Source organism: Nesoenas mayeri, assembly GCF_963082525.1.
Source record: "Nesoenas mayeri genome assembly, chromosome: 2".
NCBI classification, from domain to species: Eukaryota; Metazoa; Chordata; class Aves; order Columbiformes; family Columbidae; genus Nesoenas; species Nesoenas mayeri.
The window spans coordinates 104,962,315-104,975,988 of record NC_137543.1 but is presented as its reverse complement, the minus strand read 5'-3'; the positions used below and the strand labels follow the sequence as shown (position 1 = coordinate 104,975,988).

Genomic DNA, 13,674 nt, shown 5'->3' with positions numbered 1-13,674 from the left:
ATCAAGGAAGGCTTGCTATATCTCCCCAACAAACAGAACAAACTTTATTTCCACTACCATGTTAAACAGAATTACACAGGGTTTCTCCTACTAACGCATGAGCATCTCTCAGTCCATAAGATGCAGGTGTTCAATTTTTATCTAGTCAAAAAAATCCAATCCCACAAACTTTGGAAAGGTAATGGACCCACTTGTCATTTTTGTTAGTGAGAACTACAGAAAGGAACTTTTACTCTAGTAGTTTATCACCACTCCAGCTAAGCTGAGAGTTGATAAAGAGTTCAGTTCCTATATCCCAGCTGCAGTGTAAAAGTAAGTTAGCATCACAGTCACTACAGATCAGAACTAACCAAATTAAGTCTTCACCTTGCAGAGAAGTGTCTGCCAACGTATCTGATGGTCTCTGTGTACGTTGCAGAACAGCAACTCAGAATGGAGCAGAGCTGAGTACATTACAGATGCAACATGAGCACTTTTATAAGTTTCCTACCCATTCCCTTTGCCAGAGCTTATCTCTACCAGCCCTCCCTTTGTGCAATTTCTGCCTCCCAGCAAGATGTTTGCAGAGACTGACTTTCCTGGTTTTGCTGAAAGTCTTGGGAACTCTTCCATATGCCTTACTTAACTGAAGATTGGAAAACTTGGAGCTGAACTCTCACCAGAACTCATATACTCATGTTCCCAAATTACATTAGGAGCTTTCTAAAATAGCATCCTTAGTCTTCTGCAATTCTTTTTATTAAATTCCTCCATGCTCAAGGAAAAAAAATTTTTTTTTTTGTTAATATATAGAGATAGATATTAAGATACCAATAAATACTCTTTCCCCCCCTAAATGTGCTAACAGTGGCACACACAACTGCATGGAACGAAAATGAAGAATATACTCAAGTTTAATAAGAATACTACTCAATGCTAGCTGTTTGTTTCCTAAAACTCCACGAACACCTATAAAAGATGTCTGTCTGAAAATACATGATGCCAAGCATTGTAAAAGCACTTATGCTGCAGTTTTGCCACAGCTGCAGTTAGGCAATTGTGACTTACAGTTAAGTTTTTCAACACTCAGTGAATAAAGCACTAATGTTCAAACCAAAAGAAGAGATCCCTCCCCTCTCACCCATATTAGCCTGTAAGGGCTGTTTTGTACCAACATCACACACATCTTTCTCCTTTGTTAAGCCACCACCATAAGCTTTCCTACTCATATCTAGATTGTGCATGAAGCTTCCCTTTACGACAGTCTACTAAGCTTTCAAGACTGAACTTTTTAAATGCATTTCCTCCCTTTTTAAATAATGTGGGCAAAGCTCACATGTCTTCAGATAACGTTTTTAAAAGCAAATCTTGTTTCAGTGATCTGGTTTGCAGCACAGCTCCGCAAGTGCTTGTTTTGGCACCAGTGGGGAGGGCGACCAGTCATGGTGAGCACTTCTTAAGACAGCTTCTTTGATGAAGCCACTCTGTCTTGGAACCATCACTTCATGCTCCCCTTCCACAAGGAAAGGTGTGCTAGAAATCAAATAATAAATTCTATAATTTTATGTCTGTATTAGTGACAGCAGCACATGGGAACCTCAGGGAAACAATGTATTCTTCCAAGACTTTCTTAAAAAGGTACCCAAGATATAAAAGTATCGCTAATTAAATATTGCATCACTTTCACCAGGGAAATACATTCCATTTTATAAATCTGGAAACACACAAAAAGCTTCAATTTTCCACATACAAATACATATATACATAAAAATTATTTACAAGCGAGTATAGGAATGTGATACATGCACATTGTTGCTATTAGCACTCCTTCCTCTCTTCCTCACATTCCAGTTAAAAGTTTTTGTGTGGCATGTCACTTCTCATATGTTCATACATTCTGTAGGTAAAATATGTTAAATAATAAAGAAACCTTGCAATTTAATGCCAAATTATTCCAACTTTTTCCAGCTTTTAAGAAACAATGAGATGACAGGAGCCCCTCACCCAAAAGCGCTGGGGAAAAAGAAAAACAACACATTTTTGAACACTGAATCTTTAAATTTACACAGTATACTGTTTCATTTACCCAGGTTTGGGTTTGTTTGGGTTTTGGTTTTGTTTTGTTTTTCACATAACTCTTTTACCCTGTCTTCATACCACAAAGAAAATAATTTTGCAACAATGCAAAAGAACAGTAAAACATTTGCAACCCATCATCCATATCAGAACGCTACAATGTGCACAAAACGAAACTCTTCTCCTTCATGTCACTTGCAAATGCAAACATCTCTCTCAAGTTCATTTGTACAAGGTTCTAAAATAAGTGTTTATTTTTAAGAAAATTGTTTTCCTTCAGACAATAAAGAAATGTTTAGTCTGTAACGCAGTGAAACAAGTCAATATTTGACTTTTTAAAACAGCGAGACCTCAAAAATATGCTATATATGTTACTTAATACTAGAATAATATTGTGTATTCCACTATTTCAAAAACACTCAACATAGTATAGTACTGACAACTATAGTCAGAATCTACCACTGTTGCAAGGTATTTTTTGGGAGGCTTGTTACAAATTAAGGACCATAACAAGAACAAAACTGTATAGCTGTATTATAAATCTTGCAAATACTAATACTAAGTTTTTTTTTCAAAATCAGAAACAACACTGCAGAATTTCATAAATAAACTACGTATTTCTTCAATAATTTCCTTAGGAAAGTAATTCTAAACCTGCTTCACTAAGCATGTTTTCTGCCTTTGAGATTTATTACCTGTCTTATTGCCAATGGGCTCAAGTCTCATATTTTTCATAATGTGAAAGTACACAGGCAATAGTTTAGCCTGAAATGTACATTTTCTTCATAGTCAAGCTATTTGGGAAATTCTCCCTACCTGATATTTTTCCTTCTTCTAAATTCTTTGTTAGTCCAGACATTTAGGCATAATTCCTTGCTGCCAGGAAATGAAGTCGGTACACAAGTTTTTTCAGTAATGTCATCACCTGCACATAAAGGGATTGCCAGGTCGTCAAGGGGACTTGATATGTTAAAAATCTAATGATAACTTTTCCAATATTTAACTCAAATGTTCTAGAATAAAGATTTGAGACTACATAAAATAAGGCTCATCTTAAAACAAAAATGGAATCTAAGAGGGGAAATTACAAAATCAAACCCACATCTAATAGAATTCTTGTAATTTTTTTAATTTTCTTTGCCTCCTCCAGAGATTTGTACCTTTCAAAGTACACATCTGATCACTATAGCCCACCACGTTAATAAGGTAATTAAACCCAAAAAGTCATCTGCAGAAGCCAGGACATCATTCTGTAGTGCTTGGCAACTGTATGAAGTAGAACACAGGGGCAACTGATTAGGGTGCTAGTAAAAATGTTATGAACTTTTAAAAAAAGTTAAATTGCTAATGCAGCCTTCGTATAACCAGAGTAGTCTTTTTTGATAAATTACTTGTTCCCAGCAATGAATCTGGTGGATTTTGACCAGCAGCCTTACAAATACATGGAAAGTGAAGAGGTCATAAAAGTGGCTCAGTTCTTAACAGGTAAATTCCTAGCAACGGACAGACACGCAGACAGACAAACACCAATCCTCTTTCCTTGGTGTTACTAAAGAAAAAAGCAGAAGGAAGCAATGCATCCAAAGCAGTGACCAGCCATTGCAGAGGTGGGATTTGGATATGTCTTCAGGGAATGGTGACTGAAGCATCAGTTTACTACATTCAGTGTCCGGTCTGGAAGCTATTACATATAGTAAAAGTGCAAATCAAGCTTCAGGAGATCTCTTTGCAGTGATCAAGTACCAAATACGCTTTCATCAGTGACAAGGTATGTGCTGCGTCACGAAGAGCAACAACATAACTGGTAACTTCACACTCCATCTTGACACAAAGGTACATCTTGAATGCCTCCACAGAAGTGTTATTCTTCCTTCTTTCTGCTATGGCCCTGAAAACCTGAAGAGATGACTTAATGTTTGGGCCTTTTTTTTCAGGAGGCATGATTTAAAATAAAGCCTTGGACATACACCACTTCGGAAAGAATACTGACTTGTTTAGGGGGTTTATCAAAAATCACCATCAACGAGAATCTAGGCAATATTTTAGCATAAACACTTTGTCTTCCCTCCAAAGGTTATGAACCCAGAGAAATGGGGCACAACACATTCAGCTAAAGGATGCTGCTAGTGTGAGAACTGAGGTCCTACAGCCAGTGACATGACTCTGGACTATAACATTGCCTGAATCTGGCACTTAAGAACGTGTGAAAATGAACAACACTATGAACTCATCCCTTCACAGCACTAGGGGAAGTCTCACAGAGATGGTGCTCCAAAACTGTGTACTGGTAACACTTGGCTCCTCAGAGTAGTAGGTACCAAAATGTGGTCTGTGGATTCTTTCAGCTCTATTTTTAACAATCTGCAAAAATGACTATGAAAAGCAAATCTACATAAACTATGCAAGTAACCAAATACATGTGTATTTTAAAGGAGCAAGACATCTTCACTGGAAAACGCCTAAAAGTTCATAAAATCAGTGAGAAAAATAGCCTAAAACCACTGCTGCAAAAGTACCTAAAGTATTCTGGGGTGCTATTGTAAAAAGTTTGTTCCCATTATGTCTGGACAACGCTTTCTTGATGACTTAAAAACCAAAATCCTTTTGTCCTGTTTTTGTTATTGGTGGCCTGTATGGGGATAAGAGAAACCATGACACCTTTTGAAGAAGTAAAACTAGACTGGTGCTCAGTCTCCCTGGTAGACTATTGAGAGTGTCAAGAACTTGTAAAACCACTACCACACAAATGCATACAGCTTCACTTCCCTATCCTACAGACTAAGGTTGCACACAATGCTTCTTAGTATGAGTCCTCCAGGCAACTAAGATACTTCTAAACAAAACCTACAGCTTCACAGAACACGCTGTGTTGAAGCTGGTTAGACAAGGCAGCTTAAACATTATTCAGAAGCAAGAGCTTCTTTCTTTGTATTTTCAAGCAAGGCCTGCCAACAGAATGCGAGGAGAAAGTGAAACTAAAAGACCTAAGTCCAAAAGCCACAAATACTAAAGAAACTAGGAAGAGGAAAAGCTTTTCCCCTCCACCATCTGAGAACTACTCTGTTCCTCTGCAAAACTGAAAGGCAACTAAGCGATACTAAAAAGCAGCAGCACTGTGTAAAGCCTTCAGTGTGAAGTACAAATACAGTTAGATTGCACGTGTGCTGGATAAGGAGCTGCTGACAAAGCACAAAGATTTCTAAATGAACATGCATGCACACTCACAGTGGAACATGCAAATGAACAGTTAAGTCAAAAGAAAATTAATTATTTGAAATAGAGCTCATCATAGCATTCGACTACAAGTCGAAACCACTTTACATTTGAATGTTAGGTTCCCCTTTACCTGTGACTCCATTCTCAGAGAAAGAGTTATCTCAAGTAGCACTTTAGAATCGCTCTTATTCTTCATGCTTCGCAAATGGAAACTAACATCATTACTGATGGTCTTGTTAAATTCTTGCCCCCAAAGAACGAGGCAACATGAAAGCAATTCAGTAGAAAAAATATCACCATTTCTAAGACTCTGAAACTATTCTTCAAATTACCAGGTACAAGTAAAGTAGCTAGAAAGTAACCTGAGAGAATAAAGAATAAAACTGTTCATGGATATTCATTCCACCTGCTAGAAAGTGAAGCAAGCCTGATGAATAACCAGGTATTTTTAGGGAGAAATATATTCCATTCTCCATGCACAAACTGAGGAAGTGTAACACCTAAACAGCAGTAGAAAACAACGTAGTTTCCTTGAGGATCATAAAAAGAGAAGTAATACTATAGGTTGGTCCAAGCCAGGAATTCTATATGAGCTCCTAAATGTAAAAAGCATAACAAACTAACCCAAACAGGTGCATTCAATTTTTGAGGTATAGTTTTCACTGCAAATAAATGTTAATATGCACACGTTTTCTTAAACATTAGCAATATTACTGCTTTTATTTTTTCTTCTCTTTCCTTCCTCTGTACTGCATCTTATGGTACTTTTAAACTAAGAGATAAACAAGCACACTATAATTGCACTTACGATGTAAGAAGCAATCATATTTAAAACAGCGCCTGCAGAAGAGTGTGTGAAACGAGTGCAGGCTTTGCTCCCTCTGAACAGATTTAGCATTTGGTCCATCTATGTTTGGTGTACACTCAGGAGGAAGAGCTCCAGGAAGCTGCTGCTCAGTGAGCTCTTTGTATCTTAAAAGAAAGAAATAGAAATTATTTGTTCAGTATAACGAAAAAAACCAGTAATTTTTGATTGCAGTACCACTTTGCCTTTTCAGTAACAAATTAAAAAAAAATAAGAAATATGTGCCAGCTAGAGAGGTAAATCTGTCAGTGACCTGACAAGTTATTGATTCCATATTCATTAACACAAATATAAAATTGGCTAGGAAATAATGTGTTTGTTTTCTAAACCATCATCTCCTCATATATATTACTTAGTAACTTCAAAAATGAGACTTTTAAAAAGTTTTTATTTTACCACCTCACCTCAAAAAAATAACCATACATTATTAAACACATGCAAGCACACACTTTTCAATAGTTTAAAGGGAGGCTAATAAGCACCTCTGTAGTTTTTGACTCTGTGGGAAAAACCAATTCCCTTCAAATGTCCCTTGCAGAAGTTACACAACTGCCATAGAACCTATCTGCAAGGGAGACCATTCCTAATTGACAAATATTTAACAAAGTCAAGGAATCTTTTTTTCATAGTGCAACATAGCAATACATCCTAAAATACTTTCTTACTTCTCTTTCAATTCTTCTGCTGTACCCTTGTCTGGAAACATTGAGGAAATGGCTTCAAATATCTTGTCAGAAGGAAATTTCCGAGGTGGGTGGCTTTCTTTCTCTGTCAAAGAAGAAAAAAATTTGGAAAACAAAAAAAATTATATTTCTGCTCCTTTGCTACTTCAATGAGGTGTTGAGAGAAAGGGGGACTTTGCCAAAATCCTAGTAAAAAAAAAGAAGCAAGGGTTTTCATTTCTAAATTACAGACAACTTAAACTGCATGAAGCAATCTTTACTGCTGAGAGAACTGTAAATAAATAAATAAATAAAATGCGGAGAAACCATTTTTTCACCAGCTGATGGAGATGGCAATTCAGAACTCCTGCATAATTTAGAATAATGATATTTCATTTTCTGAGGAGTACACAAGCACTTATTAGACAGATACCAAACTGACTTTTGGTGCATTTGACTGTCCCACTACGGAGATAAACAAAAATTGGCAAAAGCACCTTTCGTGGTACTCTCTGTACAACTCTTGAACTAAATGATAAATGAAAAAAAGGCCATTTTAGACCTGAAAACTATCAAGCAGAGGGGTATGAACCAATTTATTGAGTAATTAAAGAAAAGGGTTTTATAGTTTTAATTTTTGAAGTTGGCAGACAGACATACCCATTCTGTTACCTTCTCGATCTTTTTGCTTGTCATCTCTTTCATCAGGATTGTCATCTCCGTCATCATCATCTTCATCATCACTATACTGACCAAGTGCATTGACCAGTTCAACAAATATTTCATCATTGATAAATCCACATTCTGAAATTCAGCAAAAACAGAAAAGCATGAAGTGTATATGAAGTATTTTTAATCCCCCCTCCACTTGAATTAAATTATGTCAAATATTGTAATTTATGAAAAAAAAAAAAAAATTTCTCCCCTCAGTTTCAATGTAAGAACTAAGAATTAAAAATAGTATATATTTGTTAGACTGACATGTGGGAAGGGGAGAAGGAAGGATTTTTTTATTTTCCCAACACCCTGTGCTCCATACCAGTAGACATAAATACATCCCTCTTCCTTGGAAGATTTAAAAAAATACTTGCTAACTATTTAAGAAATTTTATGCCAGAACCCCTGGCAATGCATGCAACAGCCTATGAAGCTATCCTTGGACAGCTAGGGAATCTCTAGAGAGATTTTTGGCTGGTTGCTCCATAACAGCCACTTCCCCACTATAGAGCCCCTGGCAAGGTGATTAAAAAAATAGTTATATAAAAAAAAATTCAAGAGAAAACTGAATGATATAATGCTGCATATATTTGCCTATTAGCTTATGTTATGATGTGAAATTCAGAGGGCAGCAAAGATGGACAATAAGGCATTTCTGCAGAGTGCAAAACTGTAGCTAGTGTTGACAGACACTGGTGTTCTTTTTCAAATAAAAACTGAACTGTGTGGGCCATCCTTTTGAACCTGGACTCAGGCTTGATATCAAACTATAAATTGAAGGAATCTAACAGTTTTATTCCTCTGTGGACAATGAAAACAGGCAGGTACTTAGTTTGGATATTTTAAGCAGAACTCTTCGGGTACACAACAGGTTAGTACAAATTGCTCTCCCAAAAGTCCAATTACAGAGCTAGTTTACAATTCTAACTCCTACATGGGAATACCTCTGGATTACATATTCCCACAACATTTACATTTAATTACAGTCGTACAAGAATACTAGTTATTAGGAGACTAAAAAAAAAAACGTTCTACTTTTCATAGTAGTTTTGAAGGACCCATAACAGTAATTGTCATCATAAACTTGTAACCTGAGACAGTGAAATGAGATAAATTTTAAAGCTAAGCTCATTAATAATAAATTAAATCAATAATAGAAGACATTTACTAGCAATGTTACAATTCTGACATAACCAGTTCTCCGACAAGTATGTTAGCAATCAGTAAATCTGTAAAAATATCCAAAGGCAAAACCTCATGAAACATTTCATGTTCCAGATGAAATATAAAGGCACGAACTCTTCTGAGGACATTAACAAGACTGGTGTAGGACTGAGTAGTACTTATAATTGAATCGCAGCTTAACCTTCATGAGTAGCACACAATGTACTCAAAAATGTAGTTCTTTCTCAGTCACTCCAGCGTTAACAGGAACATAATCAATTTTAAGAAACGATTCTCCATTTGTGGGGGGAGGGGTGGTGGTAATGTGTCTGTGAAGGGGTAAGCAGAGTAGTCAAAGAAACTTTTACAACTGTTAAGTTAAGGCTTGTATAAGCCAGTTGTGAGTGGGCACATAGAGCAAGTGAAAGGCAGCTACTTCATTGAGACTTTAGCAAACCAAGAGACAGATGACATCACATGGAGTCCAGCTCCCACACAGATTAAGAGGTAAACTACCCCTAAGAATACATATATATAGTCTACCAACAAAAGGATACAGCTCTGCTCTATAAGTCAACTTATAGAAAAGAGGTTTTTAAATAGCTAATAATTTCCTTAAAGGAAAAAAAGCAAAACCCACAAGATGTTATTCTATCACATTGCATTTGCAAGTGTTGTCATTATCAGAGTTTTGCATACTTCTCCTGTCACTCTCTGCTAGGCAGGACACATGGAGGGACATTCCATCATTATATTGCAAAGCTTTGAGCATGAAACTGAAGATGAAGAACTTTTCTGTGTTGCACCTAGGCATTGTGATTAATTACTGTATCGTCTAGGAAAAAAGTTACTGTGTTTACTTTCCCTGTGCTACTATTTTAACACTCACAACCTTATGAAAATGCAAAGCAATATAAATAAATAAGGAAGTCTTTTATACTCAATGTTAACACAATGTAGGGATTCTAGAGATACTACTCTAACAATCAAGCATCAAGTTTTAACAAGCAACATTGACAACAATTATTTATGTAGGAAGAAGTAATTAGTATACCTGAATGTTTGGGCTCACCTCTGTCTCCATGCACTTTCCCATCATAGTTCTTGATCAGTTCTTCAATGAAGGTACCATCCTGGTCAAGCACTTCGTCTCCCATATATGGAATGTTATGTAAAACAGTTTCATCTTCTACCTAATAATGACAGTTATAATCAAGCAATTAAAAATTGCATTTTCAGTTGACCATTTCTGTATTGCCATTCTCATGATCTACAAGTGTGTAGCTATCACAGTTAAATAACTGGCTTCACTGCTTTAGCACATTTACCATTAACTAGATAAATAAAACAAAACTCAAATTCAACAATTTCTTGCGCTAGTGTTGAGTGGCTCAAGATACTGACACTATCGCCAAACATTAAGGTTAAGCAGGGTGTTTCCACAAAGCTTCCACTACTAAAACACAGGAAGATTCCTAGCTTTGGGAAGCTTGCCTTTAATAAGTTAATTCTCCCTTCCTCAGTTCGCTTCATTGCTTTTCCAGAGATAAGAAAATGTGATACAAAGAAAGTATAAATTCAAGTTGTCTAAAGAGCAAGCACAGACATGCTTCGCAATTTAACCTGAACTTCAGTGTCATTTTTTTTTGTCCACATATAGACTAAATGCATTAATACTCCCATGTTTTCTCAGTAGAATTTACAGACCTTGATTCTCAGCTGTATCCCTGAGGAAGAAATCAAGTAAAGGGAGTAAGAGGCCAGCATGGATGAGTAAGGAACTTCAGTCAAAACTCAGGTGGAAGAAGGATGTTTATGTAATGTGGAAAAAGGGACAGACAACCTGGGAGGAATACAAGGAGGCTGTTAGAGTATGTAGGGATGTGGTGAGGAAGGCCAAGCTCCACTTAGCAGAAATTCTGGCCAGAAATGTCAAAGATAACAAGAAGGACTTCTTCAAGTACATCAGCAGCAAAAGGAAGATTAGGGGAAAATGTAGGTCTGATACTGAATGAGAAGGGTGCCCTGGTGACAGCTGATACAGAAAAGGAAGAGTTACTGAGAGAGTTGGCAGATGTTATGGTGAAGCCATTCTCCATCATCATTGAAAGGTCTTGGAGAACAGGAGAGGTGCCTGAGGACTGAAAGAAAGTCAACGTTACTCCAGTCTTCAACAAGGGCAAGAAGGATGACCCAGGAAACTACAGGGCAGTCAGCCTCACCTCCATCCCTGGAAAAGTGATGGAACAACTCATTCTGGACATCATCTCCAAGCATGTGAAGGAAAAGAAGGTTATCAGGAATAGTCAACATGGGTTCATCAATGGGAAATCATGTTTCACAAACCTGATAGCCTTCTATGATGGTATGACTGGCTGGGTAGATGAGGAAAGAGCAGTGGACACTGTCTACCTTGACTTCAGCAAGGCTTTTGACACTGTCTCTTACAACCTCCTCATAGGCAAGATCAAAAAGTGTGGGCTGGATAAATGCATGGTGAGGTGGATCATGAACTGGCAGGATGGCAGAGCTCAGAGGGTTGTGATCAATGGTGCAAAGTCTGGTTGGAGGCCTGTAGTTTGTTTCCCAGGTGTGAGCGTTAGGTCCAGTACTGTTCACTTTGTTCATCAATAACCTGGATGAACAGACTGAGTGCACCCTCAGCAAGTTTGCTGATGATACCAAACTGGGAGGAAGGGCTGACACACCAGAACACTGTGCTGCTATTCAGAGAGACCTGGACAGGCTGGAGGACTGGGCAGAGAAGAACCTAATGAAGTTTAAAAAGGGCAAGTGCAGGGTCTTGCACCTGGAGAGGAATAACCCCAGGCACCACTACAGGTTAGGGTTTGACCTGCTGGAAAGCAGCACTACAGAGAAGGACTTGCGAGTTCTGGTCAACAACAGATTGACCATTAGTCAAAAATGTGCTCTTGTGGCCAAGAAGTCCAAGAGTGTCCTGGGGTGCATTAAGAAGAGTGTGACCAGCAGATCAAGGGAGGTTATCCTCCCCCGCTGCTCTCCCCTGGTGAGGCCAAATCTGAAGTACTGTGTCCAGTTCTGGGCTCCCCAGTTTAAGAAGGACAAGGAACCAGTGGAGGGAGTCCAGCTGCAGGCTATGAAGACGATTAGGGGCCTAGAGCACCTCTCTTTCGAAGAAAGACCGAGACCTGGGTCTGTTCAGCCTGGAGAAGAGAAGGCTGAGAGGGGATCTCATCAATATTTAAACATATCTCAAAGGTGGATGTCAGAAGGATGGGACCAGACTATTTTCAGTGGTGCCCAATGATAGGATGAGGGGCAATGGGCACAGGCTGAAGCACAGGAGGTTCCATCTGAATACGAGGAGAAACTTCTTTACTTTGAGGGTAACAGAACACCTAAACAGGCTGCCCAAAGAGGTTGTAGAGTCATCTTCTCTGGAGACATTCAAGATCAGCCTAGGCACATTCCTGTGCAATCAACCTACTCTAGGTGAACCTGCTTTAGCAGATGATCTCCAGAGGTCTCTTCCAACCCCAACCATTCTGTGATTCTGTATCTTCCAATACCACAGAAGAAACTTCTATTATTAAGAAAATAAATGTAAACTTTCCTGCTGATCATGATTCTGCAGCAGTGCAAAATATCCACATACTGATTAACTGAAAGCAAGAAAAAAAAGTATGTGGAAGAACTCTGTACATATACTGATAACTTTGCTACAATTATTATCATAATAACCAGTCAAAGGTGATCACATACAAAATGATATGACAAAGATTTGTAATAAGCTAAGCTTTCAAATAAGTCAAATATCTACATCAGAAATCTAACATTATGGCTTTTACATACAGTGAAGCTAATCAGAAGAAAAGGCTATACTCAGTTGCTACATAAGAATAACCATTATGTGGGGAGACTAAGTTCTCTTTATTCCATAAAAATTATTATTCTGCTCCAGGTATGCAGTCAATTTTGTTACATAAAGACATTCATATCCCTCAGAAAATATTTCTCATTACACTAATTCTATGCTTCTAAATAAATCTACATTTGTTAAATGCCATACAAGATGCTTGGTCATCTGAATTAAATAAACTTAGGGTCTCTTTGGAGCAAGATTTTAGAGATACTTCAGTTCACTGAGGACAAAGGTTTACTTTGCAATCAAAATTACTTTTTCTTTTTAATTTATTTTATTTTGGGGAGCCTATTCCTGATTATTACTGCCTTATTACCAATACCAAAAAGATAGGGAGGGTAACTGCCAACAGATTTTGCTGGTTTATTTCTAAAACGGGCCCTCCATTTTCTCCATACCTTTCTCCTCCCAGCACTTTTTTAATTAAACTTACCATAAAATTCTGTTGAAGGGGTGACCAAGAATACATTATAGGCACAGAAGCAACAGCATTGAGAGTCTTCAGTGGGATGACTTGTTTTGGAAAATCTATGTCACTGGTAACAGAGCACTGAAATAAGGAGGATGAAGTTACAATTACATAGCAACATCAGAAACAACAAGAAAAAAAAAAAATCACTGCAGAACACCCTACAACATATGAAATTCCAAGTGTTCGTTGAAATTAGCTTTATCAGCCTCTGAAAAAATGCATCAGATTTTTAGGACATAATAGTAAGAAAAGGTCTAGCAAGAAAAAAAGACACCAGAATTATTCATATGTCAATACCTTTGCCCATAGATCATTACATTTTTTTCCATTTAACGAGTGACTCTGATAGTATTTTACTCAGACTATTCAATCTACAATACAAATTATGTTTGGTATCTCAAAATAGATTTAGCACCTGTTGCTGCTACACTGTTGTTAGAGTATTGACTCTGGCCATCAGAGATGCAACTGAATTCCCCTGGCTTCAGGTCAATACACTGCAAAAATCATCCATTATTTATGTTAAAAAAAAAAAAAAAAAATTAAAACACCTTTAATGCCAGCAAGACATCTTATGGAAATAAACCTTCCATATATCATGTTAAATCCTACCCTGTTT

The 13,674-nt window shown here is 37.4% G+C and overlaps 1 protein-coding gene across 2 annotated transcripts in view; it reads right to left on the bottom strand.

Annotated features, from left to right (window-relative positions):
• Window positions 1-13,674, bottom strand: part of EZH2 (enhancer of zeste 2 polycomb repressive complex 2 subunit) — a 49,808-nt gene that overhangs the window by 14,316 nt on the left and 21,818 nt on the right. For both annotated transcript variants that reach the window (XM_080339093.1, XM_080339092.1), the window contains 5 exons: window positions 13,017-13,133; window positions 9,752-9,872; window positions 7,459-7,602; window positions 6,802-6,904; window positions 6,080-6,243 (listed from right to left, as the gene is read on the bottom strand). In XM_080339093.1, the coding sequence (XP_080195219.1) occupies window positions 6,080-6,243; window positions 6,802-6,904; window positions 7,459-7,602; window positions 9,752-9,872; window positions 13,017-13,133 (649 nt within the window). The remainder of the gene's footprint in view (window positions 1-6,079; window positions 6,244-6,801; window positions 6,905-7,458; window positions 7,603-9,751; window positions 9,873-13,016; window positions 13,134-13,674) is intronic.